A 17855-nucleotide genomic window follows, 5' to 3' on the forward strand; every position below is an offset into this window, starting at 1 on the left:
TGGGTGGAAGGCACTTGCTCTACAGTCTAGAGGTAGAGATATTTGGATTAACATTGACCTCAGTAGTTTATGGCCCCGGATTTGTGTAAAGTGTCCTGCCCCAATGTTTCCATACATCTGTCTCCATGAATGAACATTGTGGATGAGTAAAGTTTGATAACCATAGCTCCGTTGCTCATGTTGGTGTAATTGGGATTTATTGCATAGAGCAGCAGGGAAGGCGATCTCAGGCAAATAACCTTCACCAAAAGAGCATTCCGTATGTATTTTGTTTGTGAGCATTTGTCTGCGAAGAATTTGATGTTCTCCAGTATTGGGGTATCTTTCAAAGATTCACATGCCTGAATCATTCCCCTTCGTCGGAGTGGGAGCCCTACAGTACATAAAAATAGCAATAAAAACGCACATAATAACTATACCATAGGTAAGATAGAAACAGGAAGTAAAGTAGCTAGAAATTAAAAGGAAAAAACTTCCACATTTATGACTCGTCCAAGTCATTATATATAGTCCAAACTACAGCCAATCACGCAACAGCACCCTCCAGAATGTTCTCCTCAGAGGCTCAGTCGTGTGAAGGGAGTCTCCTCGAGTTCTGCTCCGTACTTTTCAGTTTTCTTCAGGAATTCTTCATTTCATGATGAGTTCTTCAAGAAATCGCTTTAGACCTTGTGAATCTTGTGGGCAGCTCCGGCTGTTTTCTGAAGACCCCCACAAGAAGGGCATTTATTGCTTGCATCCTGACCACCAGGTGAGTGACTGCAAGATCTGCAGAACCTTCCCTCAAAAGACTCTCAGGGACAGAGAGGGACGCCTACTTCTGTGGCTACAGTAGATTAAAGATCAAGACAACCCCTTATCTGAGGTTGGAAGTATTGCCTCTGGTAAGATTACCTCCTCTAGGAAGAGGGTTGCTGACGAGGATTTATCTTCTCCTGGGGCTAAGGTGTCGAAAAAACAGCACACCTCTAAGAGTGCTGAACTGCTTCCACTTCAAAAAAGGCTCCTCCACCTTCTAAGAGTAAACCTCTGCCTACTATGCCTCCGAGAAAAACTGCGAAGTCTCTGGCTTCAAAACAAGTTTCTGACCAGGATTTACCTCAGAAACAGGTTCCCTCGACGACTAGCTCAACAACATCTTCGTCAACGAAGCCTACCGTCGACGCTATGACGACGTCGACTGCTACTTTCTCGTCGCCAAGACCTCAGATGATCATGTCGTCCGCATCCTCTCCATCGACGCTGGTATCCGTCTCCGTGAAACCAGTCTCGTTTTTTCTTGTTTGTTTCTAACAGAGTTTTATGTAGCGCAAACTTGACCCGAATCGGGTATCCGAGCGCTTTACATAGCACCAGTTGCATTACATGAGGACACATTCATTTTTTTTTGTTAGGCAGGGGGAGATTAAGTGATTTGCCTAGAATCACAGGATGTTCAGCGTCGTTGCCGAGACTTGAACCCAGTTCCCCGGATTCAAGGTCGACCGCCCTAGCCGTAAGGCCAACTCTCTCCCCCATTGACGAAGGAAGTGAAATCTACCGTCGACGTCCCTTCGACGACAAAGATTAGAATGGTATAGTCGATGATTGCCTCATCGACGGCTGCCTCATCGTCGGCGGTTGATTAGTCGACGATAACTTAATTGACGCCAACTTAGTCGACGACTACTTTGTCGAGGGCTCCCTCCTCGACGCTGCAGTTATCTTCATGTACAGCATTACAGGTTTGGTCAGCATCTACAGCATCTCCTACATCGTCTACGACGTTGCCTCCTTTAACAGCGCCTTCCTTGCTGCAAAGACGTGGATCTTCATTGGAGGCACTCTCTCTAATTCCTATTTCCCCTACTAAGTTCCTCTGGAGTTACCTGAACAGTTTCTGGATTACGGAGAGGATGATGAGGAATCTGATGAGGGTGATAGGTTTCGTACAGACAGGAGCCCTTCTGAATTATTCATTAAATATCAGGAGGTGGATCACGAGGATAATCCCTCCCCAGAGACTTTGTCTAGCTCCAGATACTATCCCTACGGCCCAAATGCCTTTGGCTCTGCTAAATAATCTACAGTACATGTTGGATGATTATTATCGCCGTTTCCCGCCATCTGAATCTGCTTCTAATGTACCGCCAACACCGGTTCCTCAATCTTTTTCTGCATTTTGGTGACCCAGACCAAATTTTCCGGTACCTTCCCATCATTCTCTTGATGCTCACACCACAGATGACAATGGGGGGGGAGGAGAATTGGACGCCAGATCACTCCTTACGGAGTGGGATGATTACCAGATACAAACTCAGTTTCCTTCTACTCCTGCTCCCATTGATTCTCCTCCAGTTGACATCAGAGGGTTTCATCTTCTCATGTAGAGGGCTACACAACGGTTCCTCCTTCCTATGGAAACAAAGAAGGATGATTGTTTCCTATACGATTTTAGAGATCAACCGAAGAAGCAAGTACGGACTATCCCAATCATTGATTTCATTTGGCGGGAAGGACTAAAAGACATGAAAGCTCCTGCTTATGTTCCTGCGGTCCTGCCACCCCTTGACCAGAAATACAAAGCACTAGACAATTTGCAGGCATGCCTCATAGGTCAGCCTAAAGCTGATTCTGTTATCGCCTAGGCAGCACAACGAAGAGTGAGAAATCCCTCCTCTCCGATTACAGCTCCTCCAGATCGGGTTGGCAGAAGCTTGGACGCCATTGGTAAAAAGGTTTCGACTAGACAGCGATGACTGTCCGTGCTGCTAACTCACTGGCCATCCTAGGCCGATACGACAGACAAATGTTGTCGGGCATTTCTCCCTACATCAACATGTTGCCTGAGCCCTCTAAATCAGAAGCACTAAAGATCCTGCAGGAGGAGGAATGTATCTCTACTGAGATTATAGATTTGGCTGTGGCTGTTGCGTCTACAGGTTTTTCGGCAGTCCTGCGGCGACAAGGCTGGTTGAAATCCACATCATTTCGCCAGGAGGTTCAGGCAAAAATAATTGATATGCCTTTTGATGGCGAATCCTTCTTAGGTCAACATGTTGACGATGCCCTCCAGGCCATTAAAAAGGATACCGAGACTGCAAGATCTCTCAGTACTCACCAGTTTTGAAGTCGCCCTTTCGTGGCGCTAAGGGTCATGGATCCTTCTCTGCTCGAGGAGGTTATAATCAACAAAGACAGTACCAGTCCTATCAAAGTAACCAACGTTACTTTTTTCAGTGCCAACAATCCTACAGACGGCAACCAAATACCTCTTATTCACCAAACAGGAGAAAGTCTTCCTACTGCGGACGTGATACGTCTGAGAAACAGTGACCACTGCCACCTGTTCTACCACATACCCCTTTAAAAGTTGGAGGAAGAGTCTCCCAATTTTACACGAACTGGTCAGCTAGAACATCAGACAAGTGGGTCTTGGACATTGTGGCCAGAGGCCAAGTTCTAGAGTTCGTAAAGATTCCTCCAAATTCTCCTCCCAAAGGCCCACCTCCAGCTCATCTCACTGAGCTTTTTTCCCAAATAAATTTGATGTTAGGAAAAAAAGCGATCTAAGTACAATACAAAGAGAAACCGGTTTTTATTCAAGATTTTGTTCTTGGGAGCCACCATAGACACTCAGCTGACACACGCCTTTGTCTCAAACGAACGGCAACTGAAGATTTGCAAACTCGCCCAACTACTGCATTCCTTTGGTCCCCCAACTGCCGTCTCAAAATGAGACCTCTGCAAGAGGAGCTCAACAACCAGTGGTTGCAGGTTTTGGGATCCTTCGACGATGTTATCCACATCACTCCTTGGATTCGAGAAACCTTACACTTGTGGACTTGCAAGAGGAACGTGGCAGCAGGCTGCACATTCCTTGAGGAAGCTCCAAGTTTCTTCATCACCACGGACTGTCAGCCCTTGAAGGGTGGGGAGCACACCTTCAAGAGCTGACAGTCCGTGGCAAATAGGACGTTCAGCAGTGGACGTGGCATATCAACCTTCTGGAATTGCGGACTATCTTCCAGGCCCTAAAATCTTTTTGCACGATCATTCTTGAAGCATCAGTGTTGATCAGGACGGACAATACTACAAGTATGTACTACTTGAACAAACCAGGAGGAACGAGATCCGCCCTGCTGTCTCAACAAGCCCAGCATATTTGGGATTGGGCGCTCAGACACCGAATCAGCCTGTCAGCAGTCCATGTTCGCGAGGACGTTGCAATCTCCCGGGATTCTCTCAGCAGGTAGACAGTTTCCAATCACGGGTGGGAGCTCCATCAACCAATGTTGGATTGAATTTTTCAGGAGTGGGGTCGACCCGATCTGGACCTGTTTGTGACCAGTCAGAACCACAAATGCCCATTCTTTGCAAGCTGTCTTCCCCACAAAGGATTGTGCAGGAATGCGTTTTTGATGAATTGGTCGCAGATCTATGCTTACGCCTTCCCACCGATACTGTTGGTTCCTAGGGTTCTCCAAAAAGGAAGGAGCCTTGTCGCCTAATACTCGTAGCTCCCAGGTGGCCTCGCCCGTTCTGGTACACCAAACTCCTCCTGCTCTCTGAATGCGATCCCATTCAGTTTCAACCGAACCGAACCTTCTATCCATTCAGAAGGGACAGATTTGCCACCCGGACCCTGCATCTCTGCGCTTAGCGGCCTGGAGCCTGAACTCCTTGAATTCGCTCACTTAGACATTCCTGCGGACTCTAAAGAAGTCTTAGCCAATGCTACGGCGCCTTCCACTATTAAGACATACAGGCTTAAATGGAAGCGATGTTGCCTGTGGTGTCAAGCCACCAACATTCATCCAATCCATGCAAAACCGGACCAGATTTTGCCTTTCTTTTTACATCTAGCAAGATCAGTCCTTTCCCATTCTACTCTTAAAGTATTCTTAGCGACTATCTCAAGATTTTAACAAGATTGCTCAAACTCTCTTTATTCTGCTAGGATCATTCAGCAGTTCTTCAAAGGATTGTTTCGAATGATTCCTCCCATCTGCGGTCCACCTCCATCCTGGCATCTTAACGTGGTGTTTGCACAGCTTATGCGACACCCCGTTGAACCTGTTCATAGCGCGGATTTGAAGTTTCTATCTTGGAAGGTGGCTCTGCTGTTGGCTTTAACATCAGCTCGGCAGGTCAATGACATTCAGGCCTTCACTATCAAACCGCCTTTCCTTTAACTCACCTTGAACTCGGTAGTGCTACGCACTAACCCTAGTTTATTGCCTAAAGTACCTTCGGACTTCCATCGTAATGAACCGATCATTTTAAAGACTTTCTTTCCTAATCCTCAATTACCTGCGGAAAGAACTTTGCATACCCTTGACGTCAAGAGATGTCTGAAATTCTCTTTACAACGGACATCTTCAATCCGAAAATCTGATCAGCTGTTTGTGGCCTATGGGAAGATGCGCCAGGGACACCCAGTATCCAAAAAGACCATAGCTTGTTGTATTTCTGCTGCAATTTGTTTCTGTCATCAGCAAGCAGGAAGATCATTACAAACCACTCCGAGAGCGCATTCTACTAGAGCAAGCTCCTCCTCTACTGCTCTTTTTGCTGGTGTGCCTCTTCATCAAATCTGCAGAGCTGCAATTTGGTCCAGCACGCACACTTTTACCAAACACTACTGTATGGAAGCGGCCAGTAATGCAGATATGTCTGTGGGACAAGCGGTAACCTTTTTAAATACGGTGAGCCTCTGTTCTTCCCTCCTCCTCTTTGGTATTTCTCAGATACATATCGACTATGATTGTTTGTATATATATCTATCTATCCATATGTTATTGCATAATGTCTCATCTACATATGCTTATGTGATGAATATGATCTCACGAGCATCATTATGGATTCACTGCTTTCTATTCTGTTTCAGGCATGTGAATCTATGAAAGATACCCCAATACTGGAGAAGAACAAAAGTTACTTACCTGTAATCTGTGGTTCTCCATTATTGGTATCGTTCATGGATTCACATGCAACCCACCCACCCACCTCCCCTCAGAGGCTCTTCTATGCTCTTTTCACTATGGATCACACTTGTGCGAGAAAATCTGAGAGCCTGATCCTCTGAGGAGAACATTCTGAAGGGTGCTGTTGTCTGATTTGCTGTAGTTTGAACTATATATAATGACTTGGACTAGTCATAAATGTGGAAGTTTTTTCCTTTTAATTTCTAGCTACTTTACTTCCTGGTTCTATGTTGCCTATGGTATGGTTATTATGTACATTTTTATTGCTATTTTTATGTACCGTTGGACTCCCACTCCGAAGACAGGGAATGATTCAGGCATGTGAATCTATGAAAGATTGAAGAATAAAGCACCAAGTCAGAGTACTTTGTGTCCCTCTGTTGCACTCCGTTCAGGTTGAAGTAACCTTTTCTAAAAGTAAAGGAAGTTCCACAATAAATTGGTAATGAATTCAGTACTGAACTATTTACTCACAGGAGACAGTCCCCTGATGAAGAGTCTCTGACCAAAATGCATTGCGATGGTTCATACAAAGTGTACTAAGAAATCGCTGAAATACTGTACAGTCACATATGAGAAGTATCATTATGATGACCAACTAAGATAATAAACAAGAAGGCTGAATCTTATGTATTGCCTGCATAGCTTTCCAAGAGAATGCTATGATTCGATCTATAATTTTTCAGACGGTACACAACGTTTTGTAAATCATGGTATGTATTTTTAAGACTTAAGAATGGACAGTTACAGTTTTAAAGAATAACCCCATGCCATTGGAAGATTCTTCAGTGGTCATTTGTGGTGGCTTCTGTGATTGGAGTTGTCCTTAAATTCTCTGCCCACATCCTTTTCACTGTGGTCTTCTCCTGAAGGTTGCTGGGAATGTTCACCCCTCAGTTGGATACTGTGAGGCACTACTTTTAGGTTTCGCCCACGGACCACGCTTGTGTGGTTCTCTGCATGGGGTGTTCTAGGTTTCACTTCCTTTTCTGTTAGTGGAGCATGGACCAATCACAGATTGATTCATCTTAATTAGTGTCTGTTGTTTGCGCTGTGATTGAGGTACTATTTCTTCTTCTCCCCCCCACTCCCTTGTCTGTGATACTACTCCCACCCACATCTTTCAGTGTTGCTTCCTCCCACCCACCCCTTTTCAGTGTTGCTTCTTCCCTTCCTCCCCCCACCCCTTTTGTGTTGCTTCTTCCCTTCCTCCCACCCACCCCTTTTCAGCATCGCTTCTTCCCTTCCTCCCACCCCTTTTCAGTCTCTTCTTCCCTGATTCCCACCCACCCCTTTTCAGTGTCGCTTCTTCCCTGACTCCCACCCACCCCTTTTCAGTATCGCTTCTTCCCTGACTCCCACCCACCCCTTTTCAGTTTTGCTTCTTCCCTGACTCCCATCCACCCCTTTTAAGTTTTGCTTCTTCCTGGCTCCCGCCCACCCCTTTTAAGTTTTGCTTCTTCCTGACTCCCGCCCACCCCTTTTCAGTGTCGCTTCTTCCTGACTCCCACCCCTTTTCAGTGTCGCTTCTTCCCGACTCCCACCCCTTTTCAGTGTCGCTTCTTTCCGACTCCCACCCCTTTTCAGTGTCGCTTCTTTCCGACTCCCACCCCTTTTCAGTGGTGCTTCTTTCCGACTCCCGCCCCTTTTCAGTGACGCTTCTTTCCGACTCCCGCCCCTTTTCAGTGGCGCTTCTTCCCGACTCCCGCCCCTTTTCAATCAATCAATCAATCAAGACATTTATAGAGCGCACTACTCACCCGTAGGGTCTCAAGGCGCTAGGAGGGGGGGGTGCCGTTACTGCTCGAACAGCCAGGTCTTGAGCTTCTTCCTGAAGGAGAGGTGGTCTTGGGTCAGGCGCAGGTCGGTCGGGAGGGAGTTCCAGGTCTTGGCGGCCAGGTAGGAGAAGGACCTTCCTCCTGTTGTCGCTCTTCGGATGCGGGGGACGGCGGCGAGGGCGTGGCTGGTTGATCTGAGGTGGCGCTTGGGAGCGTAGAAGTTGATTCGGTTGTTTAGGTAGCTCGGGCCTTGGTCGTGTAGGGCTTTGTGTGCGTGGGTGAGGAGACGGAAGGTGATTCTTTTGTTGACGGGGAGCCAGTGCAGGTCTCTCAGATGTCCAGAGATGTGGCTGTTTCGTGGGATGTCGAGGATGTGTCTGGCTGAGGCGTTCTGGATCCGCTGGAGTCTCTTCTGGAGCTTGGCGGTGGTTCCGGCGTAGAGGGCGTTGCCGTAGTCCAGTCGGCTGGTGACGAGGGCCTGGGTGACAGTCTTCCTGGTCTCAGTGGGGATCCACCAGAAGATCTTCCGTAGCATGCGCAGGATGTTGAAGCATGACGAGGAGACGGCGTTGACTTGTCTGGTCATGGAGAGGGATGAGTCCAGGATGAAGCCCAGGTTGCGTGCGTGGTCCGTCGGTTTGGGTGCGGTGCCCAGGGTGGGGGGCCATCAGGAGTCGTCCCAGGCGGAGGGCGAGGAGCCCAGGATGAGGACCTCCGTCTTGTCGGAGTTCAGTTTCAGGCGGCTGGTCGTCATCCACTCGGCTACCTCTCTCATCCCTTCGTGCAGGTTGGCTCTGGCGGCGGCGGGGTCGTTGGTCAGGGAGAGGATCAGCTGGGTGTCGTCGGCGTAGGAGATTATGTTGAGGTTGTGTTGGCGTGCGATGGCCGCGAGGGGGCTCATGTTTTCAGTGACGCTTCTTCCCGACTCCCGCCCCTTTTCAGTGACGCTTCTTCCCGACTCCCGCCCCTTTTCAGTGTCGCTTCTTCCCGACTCCCGCCCCTTTTCAGTGTCGCTTCTTCCCGACTCCCGCCCCTTTTCAGTGTCGCTTCTTCCCGACTCCCGCCCCTTTTCAGTGTCGCTTCTTCCCGACTCCCGCCCCTTTTCAGTGTCGCTTCTTCCCGACTCCCGCCCCTTTTCAGTGTCGCTTCTTCCCGACTCCCGCCCCTTTTCAGTGTCGCTTCTTCCCGACTCCCGCCCCTTTTCAGTGTCGCTTCTTCCCGACTCCCGCCCCTTTTCAGTGTCGCTTCTTCCCGACTCCCGCCCCTTTTCAGTGTCGCTTCTTCCCGACTCCCGCCCCTTTTCAGTGTCGCTTCTTCCCGACTCCCGCCCCTTTTCAGTGTCGCTTCTTCCCGACTCCCGCCCCTTTTCAGTGTCGCTTCTTCCCGACTCCCGCCCCTTTTCAGTGTCGCTTCTTCCCGACTCCCGCCCCTTTTCAGTGTCGCTTCTTCCCGACTCCCGCCCCTTTTCAGTGTCGCTTCTTCCCGACTCCCGCCCCTTTTCAGTGTCGCTTCTTCCCGACTCCCGCCCCTTCTCCGTGTCGCTTCTTCCCGACTCCCGCCCCTTCTCCGTGTCGCTTCTTCTGCCACGATCGCCCTACCCTAACATCTGAGAGTTGTTTTAGTGCTCACGATTTTCAACTTTGGAAAACCTTTGGTTTAAACTTCCACCAGTCTGTTCTGTTTGCCTCTTCTCACACAATGCTACTCCACTTTACACAGTTCCATTCCACGCCACAGAATTTGATTAGTGGCTGCATAGTTCTGTTCCAGCAAAGCGAGTAGATCTCATATACAAAACCTATTGGCTTTGCCAATGCTTGTTCCAGTTTCTCTGACGTAAGGTGACTCCCACTCCCCTTTGCATCTTCTCCTGAAGGTTGCTGGGAGTATGTGCCTCCCATTTGGGTACTGTAGTTCATTGCCAAGATGTCCCTCTGGAATTACACTCCAAGTGTTGATTCTGATGATGGTGTTGTCCTAGCACTTCTTGGATTAATTAATGTTCTCTCTCACAGCTCTGCTGTGATTGCAGTCAGTAAGGTTCATTCCTTTTCTGCAAACGCGTCTTTCTGTGGCCTGTGCTAGAGATGGGTTCTTGCAGGTCTTTCTTACCAAGAGAAGACAAACTGAAGACTTACTTTAGTTCCTCGGTTTCCGCCAGGCTGTGCCCATTGATCATTCGCACACACCAGGCACAGGCCGATGTGTGATCTGGCCTGTGCACTGGTGGCATGATGCAAGCATGCCTTGCTGAAAGCCCTTTGGATGTGGAGTTGCCCTGTTTTAGGCATATATGACCCTGGTATGTACCTGCTGCTCAGAGAAGCCGGAGTCGTAAACTTGTCTGTGCAGCAACAAGAGAATGACCCCAGTGTCATGTACCCAGATCGAACTACTGGGAACTTGCCCAGATCCCCCATACTTGTGCGCCAGCAACAAACAAGCATTGAGCGAATACACAGACCTTGATGACTTTAATTTTGGTTGTAATTCCAGGATCTATAGATGTGAAAAATGTCCTAGCTAACGTAAAGTTTCAATTCTGTAAGGACACTGAGGCGAGGATTAGGCTGTTCATTCCACTTTATTAACATTCATTTTTCTCCAGCGCCATTTTCCAAAAAGTTATTTACTTTACAATAATACAAGAACCATTATACTGAGGACTGCGTTATGATTGGATGGACTGTTTCTATTTCTTTTTTCCCCCAACTGTTCATGGGGAATGTAGTATTGTAATGTAAATGACTTCTTGGAAAATGGCTGCTGGAGAAAAATGAAATAAAGTGCAGAGAGAGCAGCCTAAACCTCTCCTCTGGGTACCATAGAATCTGGCATTGAGTATGCAAATACCATTATTTTAGTTGGGAGCACTACCTTCACTGGTAGGCATATTCAATGTACTGGTGCCCTGCTCTGTGTGCAGGGCTCACACTTGCTTGTATGAAACGTGTTCCATCCTTAGGTGACCTGTACAGATAGTCCAGAGTGCCCTGCACTAAACATTGCTGGTGATGTTTTTCATGTCTTCTGAGACTCATCTGGCCTACAAACTTTGGACCTATTTTTCTGCTATGCTGCTGTTTCCTTTAAGTGGGAATTGTCTTTGGGATTTTGTAGCACCTCTTGATTCCTTTCTGCCTTGTATGAAGGAATTCAAGGCTAATCCTAACTGGGCTCTTTGTATGAACTCGTCTACTACCCCCAGCCCTCAGGTGGATGGATGACCAGTTTCACGAGTGATATGGCTCTGCGAGGGCGCAGGCAGATTCTTTCAGGACCCTGACCGTCTCACCAAGCGCTTGACAGTCTCTTCTGAGCCAGAGCTCCCTGCCTATCAGTTGAGGGGTCGAAAAGTTGCTGCTAAGAACAAAGCTCTTTGTTACAGGAACGTAAATATAATTTGAAAAGTGAAATAATCTTTACTAATAAACTAAGGACTCGAAAGAGCTGTTTCTTTTTTTGTATCCTTGTAGTGTGGCATATTTTACTGGCTTGATGCATGCAGAAGCCCTCACGCACTGTGTCTTCTTTCAGGAAGCGCCGGGGCCGGCCTCGCAAGCATCCGCCGTGGAGCAGCTGCCAGGTGCAGACCCAGACCCTGTACACTGTGGAGCAGTGTGCTGCAGAGCGATGCCACCTGCCTCAAGATGACACTGTGCAGTGGGTGCAGTGCGACGACTGTGATGCCTGGTACCACCTGGCTTGTGTGGGCTGTAACTACAATGCGGTCAAGGATGCAGATTTCCACTGTGGCTGCACGTAAACACCTGGACTCCTCACCTGAGGTGTCCGTCACGGTGACCATTGGAAAAGACTTGCACACGCAGCTGGACCTGGAAGGTGATTTCAGAGGAGGTGTGACTCTTCCGAGCCTGTGCACACTGGGCCTTTGGGACTCTTAGAAGAAATCAAAAAACATGCTTGATTGTTGTGATGAAATAATGTAAGGGTCTGCCCAATTTGAGATTATGGAGGAGAGGTGGGCAGAAAGCTGGTGGTATGGAGTAGAGTACCCCTGCAGAAGCCCTCAAACAGAAGTAGTTGATGGAAATGGGATTCTACCCTGGGTGGGCTGAGTATGAGTTCATACTATCTACCCTGCCAACACACTGCTCCTTTTATAAGCCGTGCTGTGGGAGAGGTGAGTAGCTCAGGCCAGTACTTGAGATTCAGAGCATACTTCTGTTTGTAGTGATCTTTTTCCAAACAGCCACCTTTTACTACTTAATTAAAAAAAAAATTAGATGGGTGTCCTCTTATCTTCTGTCGAAGAGGGAGAGGTTGGATAAGAATGTCTTTCTGGTTGGACGCTTAAGATCCACCTGCTGGTCTAAGTGTCCTAACCACAGAGCTTTCCGTTGCTGCTGGAGTTTTCCAAATTTGCTGTAAGGAGTTTTCTGACTGGATTCTTTTTTGAATAAAAACTACACGTGCACCTGATGTCTTCAAGAGGTTTGGTGCATTTCATAGGGTAACTTGTGAAATAAAAGAAGTTCTTAAACCATTGTCACTTTTTATATATAATTTGCTCCTGTAGATTCTGGGCAATAATCTAACAAGCTGACCATTTGGATTCCGGTGTCCTGAATGGTATCCGACAGAAGAAATAAATGTACGGTCTGACTTTTATTATTGTTTGTGTCAATACTGCACACTCCACATACTGGTGAGGGGAACCGGACTTGCACTTTATGGGCGCTTAGCTTGCCCCAGCAGAAAAGGGCAACTGGCCAGAGGCATGTTACATGCAGTAATGCACACAGTGGCTTCCACACTCTGTGATGCAGTACACTGAGCCTTGTACGTCTGTGCACAACTTTGCACCTTCCACAGCCCCTTGAGTGTGGCTTTGCCACCACCCTGATCTGCCTGTAGCACACTGCCCTCAAATGCTTTACCTTAAGTGTGCTGCAGGCTACAGAGTTGTAGCCAGGACCATCCAATGTGAAAGTGGCTAGCCTGAAGCCATTCATCCCGGAGGGTTGGGGTGGAGATTGGTTGTACCACCAACTCTGGGTTACTTGGGTCATGACTGATACCCTTAACAGTTCTTCTCGTTTTCATCCATGTTTTTGCCTCCCTCGCAGCCTACCTATCTATTGGTAGCCTCTTAATTAAATTGGAATAGTTGAGGTTACCTGGTTCAGATTGTCAACATGGACTCTGTCCTTTCCAGGTGTCCTATCCAATGGACATTTCTGGAAAAGCCTTGGGCTAAATGAGTAAACAAAATGTCATTTTCTACAGGTTTTCCAACCTTTTCTTGGATTATATTCCATAGTGAAAGTTATTCTCAATACTGACAAATTGTGGAGTTACTCTCCTCGCATGGGACCTCTAACACATTCTACAGATATACATAGTTAAATTTTTGTAATGAGTTTATATCTTGTGTTGTACTACGGAGTTGAATGGAATCTGTTGACAAACGTAAATTAGACCGAAATCAGGAGAATGAAAACCCGATAGACGAAAAATAAACCAGGAATTTGTGCTTCTGGGGGATAGGATTTGATAAGTTAGAAAACTGCATCTGCACCTTTAAATATGCTGACCTATCATGGTCAGCTCAATATTCACAAAGGGTAGGATTACTACCCCTATGAGACCTCTCCTAGTGAAAAAGATATATAGCTTAATTTTTGGATCTAATTAAAAACGAAAAATTGCCCTGCAGCGCACATTTTTTCTAAATTACATCTTAATACTCAAATACACCAAATCTGATGAATAGATTACATTAGACTGAAATCACCAAAATAATAGCCTGATATAGGAAAATAAATCCGCAATTGGTGCTACCAGGATAGGCTCATGTGAGTTAGAAAACTGGCCTTGCCCTTTTAGAAATTCCTTCCCAGTATACGTTTAAAGTGCCTCTCTTCCAGACTGACCAGTAGGATCTGGACTAAGACTCTGTAGACGATTGGTGGAACATTTGCAACACTGACATTTGGACCATGAACTCTGGTCTGTGCTTGCCCTGTAAACACACTTTGGACCGTAAGCCCGAGCCCTTTTGAAGGTAAGAGTTTGCTTGATCCCTCATCAGACAAGATTCTACAGACCCGGTCACTGCTGAATCACACAGTGCCATTCATGCCATACCATTGAGACCCTTTGCTATCTTTCTGCTACTGAAGTCTTCTTCGAGTGTAGCCTACCTTGTTGCTGCCCTTCTGTAGTAGGGGATCTCTGTGTATAGTCATAATCTAGTGAATAGTCCCGCCCATGTGCGTGGACCCCGGAGCAATCAAAAATAATCATTTAATGTGTTGATAAATGCAGAACTGCACAGACACTTAAGAGGGAATTAAAGACAGATAATGCAGCCTATATCCACAGGCTACACTGTCCAGTACTTCAACTAGAAATTCCACCAAAAATCCACAAACAGCAAAGCCTGTCCAGATTTCCCTTACTCTAACAGCAAAAACCCTCTGGAATGATAGAGAGGAGGACATGGACAGACAAGCCCCATAGGCTGCCATTATGTGGCTCAAAACAGGATACTGTGCCTTGAAGAGAACTTTCCAGAACTTCACAGTATCCCAGAATGCACTGCAGGTCCCTTTTACTTTCAGTTCTTTTTTCCGGCTCCTGCAAGCAGGACCCTGGAGCATTGAGCTCTCCCTTTTCAAGGTTTTATTGGTGATTTTTCACTTTTTCAAAGTTATTTGAAGCATTTTGGTGGCTTTTTCTTCCTGTTTGTCCTTTGGTGCACTCTTTGATTGTCAATATGCCTGCATTATTTGACAAATGTCCAGAGTGCTCCAGGAAGAAGGCCAAATCGGACCCACACGAGATGTGTATCATCTGCCTCCACTCCTCTCATGACCCAGAGGAGTGTGACATTTGTCAGAGCTTCTCCAGCAGGACTCTGAGGGATAGAATGAAGATCAGACTTCAGGGCCTGGGGGCCAGACGACTGAAGGCTCGAGGTGGGTCTGGAGGGGCTTCCTCTACCCATGCTGAGGCCTCTGGGGGGGCTATTCTCCGTCTGTGTCGATTGCACCGACTATGGCGTTGAGAGGGATGACTGCAGTCTGTTCCCCGTCTCCCCAGGGCTCTGGGTCGAAGCGGCGTCGAGGGAACTGAACAGGCCGCCGTCGAGATCTCCTGTGACGATTTAGTCGTTGTCATCGTCTGAGTCGTGGTCGAGTTATCGACGTCGAGAGGCCCGGCGTAGGCGCTCGCCGTCGAGGCGACACCGCCGTTCGCCGTCGTCTAAGAGGAGGTCGTTGTCGAGGGGATCCTTGACGTCGAGGAGACGGTCGCCATCGAGGCGAAGGAGGTCGCCGTCGAGGCGACGAGACTCGCTGTCGAGGAGACGCAGCTTGCCGTCGAGGGACCGTCTGGTCGCCGTTCTTCGACGCCGAAGAGGCTCAGACAGAGGTCTGGCGCCAGGAGTCAGTCGGGAAGGCGTCAAGTGCCTGTGGAAGACTCTCCAAAGTCCCAGCCTAGTCAGGAGGGCGGGTCACCGGGCTCTGTGTACTCTTGTGTATACCCCTACTAGGCCGAAGCCAGTTACGCCTCCTCTTCCTCCATTACCGAGAGGACCCCCTACGCGGGCTCCCACCCCGCCTCCACTTTCGCCACTGCCACCCCCTCCTCAACCTCAGCCTCACCCTCAACCGCAGCTGCCGCCTGACAAGCCTCCTCCGATTCCCCCGAGGACAGTTTCGCTGCCGCGATATCCGACTCCTGCCAAACCACAGTCGCCCGCCCCGTTAGAACCGGCGGGACGGCCGAAGCCAAGGAGGTCGCGATCCCGCTCCGGACGGAGGGGGAGATCGCGCAGTCACAGATCCTCCACAAGGTCCAGACGGCGCCACAGGAGGCGCGGGTCACGGTCTCGCATGGACTCGACCAGGACCTACTCCCGACATTGTCGGAATCCCCGGGGACGAGTGTGTCTCCCGTGGATGATATCAGCACATTCCAGGATGTTCTTCTGAGGGGTGCAGCAAAATTGGGAATCACGGTGACGGCTCCAACACCTACAACGTCCGTGATTTTTGAGACACTTCATAAGAAACATTTGTCTCGTCCTTTATTGCCGCTCGTACCAGGCTTGGTAGAGCCCGCGGAGGAGCTGTTCCTCACGCCTGCAGTGACGAAAGCCGCTCCATCCCGGCTTCTTAAGAAGTACAGGGATCCGGATTCCGACCCTCCTTTTCTACGGATTGACCCGATTCCGGACTCCGTGATCGTAACGGCTGCCAGGAAACCGCATTCTACCTCCCCATCTTCTACCGTGACTCCTGATATGGAGAGCCGATGGATTGATTCTGCGGGCAGGAAGGCCTGTGGGACGGCATCTACGGCCATGAAGGCCTCTAGCGATGCGGCTCTGCTGGGGAGGTATGATCGTGCCTTGTGGGAATCCCTCCAGCAGTTTGCGGAACTCCTGCCAAGAGATAAGAAGGAAGATTTCCTGGAGATCTTGAAGGAAGGGATGCTGGTTTCGAACCAGGTCATCAGCGCGGCGGCTGATATCTCTCTTTTGGCGGCCCATGGGTACTGTCATGGGATCAACCAGCGACGCCATGCTTGGCTCACATCACTCAAGCTGGAAGCCCAGCAGCGGGTGGCCAAACTGCCCTTCTCGGGGGTAACCCTGTTCGGCAAACATGCGGACGATGAGATGGCCCGCATGAAAGCGGAAGCTGAGACCCTGACGGCTGTGGGCTTGGACAAGCCGAAAGAAAAGAAAGCCTACCGCCCGTTCCAGAGACGGTTTGGGGCAGAGGGCGAGGACAGGCTTCGGGACAGCAGCAGCAATAACAGCAGCAGTTCTGAAGGCCCTTCCAGAGGCGCCGGAAGGGTAAAGGAGGTCAGCAGTCCTTTACAGCGGACAAAGGCCCGGCTGGGTCTCGACCCTGAGCGGTTACTTCCCCTTCATCCGTTACCCGCTCCGGTGGGGGGAAGCGTTCAATTTTTTCTGGCAGAGTGGAGAAAAATTACTCAGGACAAGTGGGTGCTGAATATTGTTTGCAATGGATACAGTCTTCGGTTCACTAGCCCGCCTCCATCCGTTCCTCCGGCCAGCTCGCAGTTTCAGCTGCGCGAGCTGCAGGCGGAGGCCGATAATCCTGCTAAGGAAAATGGCGATAGAAGACTTACCTCTGTCTCAAAGAGGAAGAGGTCTGCACTCGAGTTCAGGCCCATTCTGGATTTGCGACAAGCAAACAAGTGGATTCGCGGAGAGAAGTTTCGCATGCTGTCATTGCATCAGATTTATCCTCAGCTGCAACAGGGAGACTGGCTATGTGCTATAGACCTACAGGATGCGTACTTCCATGTGCCCATTGCACACAAACACAGGAAGTTCCTGCGATTCCAAGTCGGCGCCAATCATTATCAGTACACTGTACTACCATTCGGACTGAAGTCTGCACCCAGAACATTCTCAAAGTGCATGGCAGTGGTAGCCGCACACCTAAGGAAGAACAAGGTGTTTGTCTACCCGTACCTGGACGATTGGTTGATCAAGGCCTCCTCCTTCTCGGAAGCTCAAGCGCACTTCCAGAAGACGTGCGTTCTCTTGAACAAGCTGGGGTTGCACATCCAAGTCCGTCCCGACTCCGGTCCAGTGCATACAGTACTTGGAGGCCTCCATCAATACTCTGTCAGAAAGCGTGTCTCCTTCGAAGGAGCGACGGTTATCACTCCTTCGGAAGGCTCAGGCTCTTATGACCACTCCATATACAACAGTGAGGACGATGTCTTCTCTACTGGGATCAATGGCCTCATGTATCTTCCTCACGCCACACGCACGGCTGCACATGAGACCATTGCGGGAGTGCTTGGAGGATCAGAGGAAAGGATCTTGGGATGACCGGATACGACTGTCTCTGCATGCTCTTTAGTCTCTGAAGTGGTGGTGTTCGGCGGAGAATCTCCTGAGAGGGGTTCCCTTCCACAAGGACATTCCCACACAGACTATCGTGACGGATGCGTCTCTCCACGGCTGGGGGGCGCACTCCGGGGACTTACAGATTCAAGGGACGTGGTCCCAGACGGAGTTCACGTACCACATCAATTTCCTGGAACTCAGGGCTGTTCACTTGGCGCTGAAGGCCTTTCTTCCGTCCTTCCAGACCAA

General features: G+C 49.0%; 1 protein-coding gene across 1 annotated transcript in view; it reads left to right on the plus strand.

Moving 5' to 3' along the window:
• Nucleotides 1-12253, plus strand: part of TCF19 (transcription factor 19) — a 59831-nt gene extending 47578 nt beyond the window's left edge. The window contains exon 3 of the mRNA XM_078641731.1: nucleotides 11282-12253. Coding sequence (XP_078497857.1) covers nucleotides 11282-11510 — 229 coding nt within the window. The 3' untranslated portion in view covers nucleotides 11511-12253. The remainder of the gene's footprint in view (nucleotides 1-11281) is intronic.
• Nucleotides 12254-17855: the final 5602 nt, after the last annotated feature.

Source organism: Lissotriton helveticus, chromosome 5_1 (genome assembly GCF_964261635.1).
Source record: "Lissotriton helveticus chromosome 5_1, aLisHel1.1, whole genome shotgun sequence".
Classification (NCBI taxonomy): domain Eukaryota; kingdom Metazoa; phylum Chordata; class Amphibia; order Caudata; family Salamandridae; genus Lissotriton; species Lissotriton helveticus.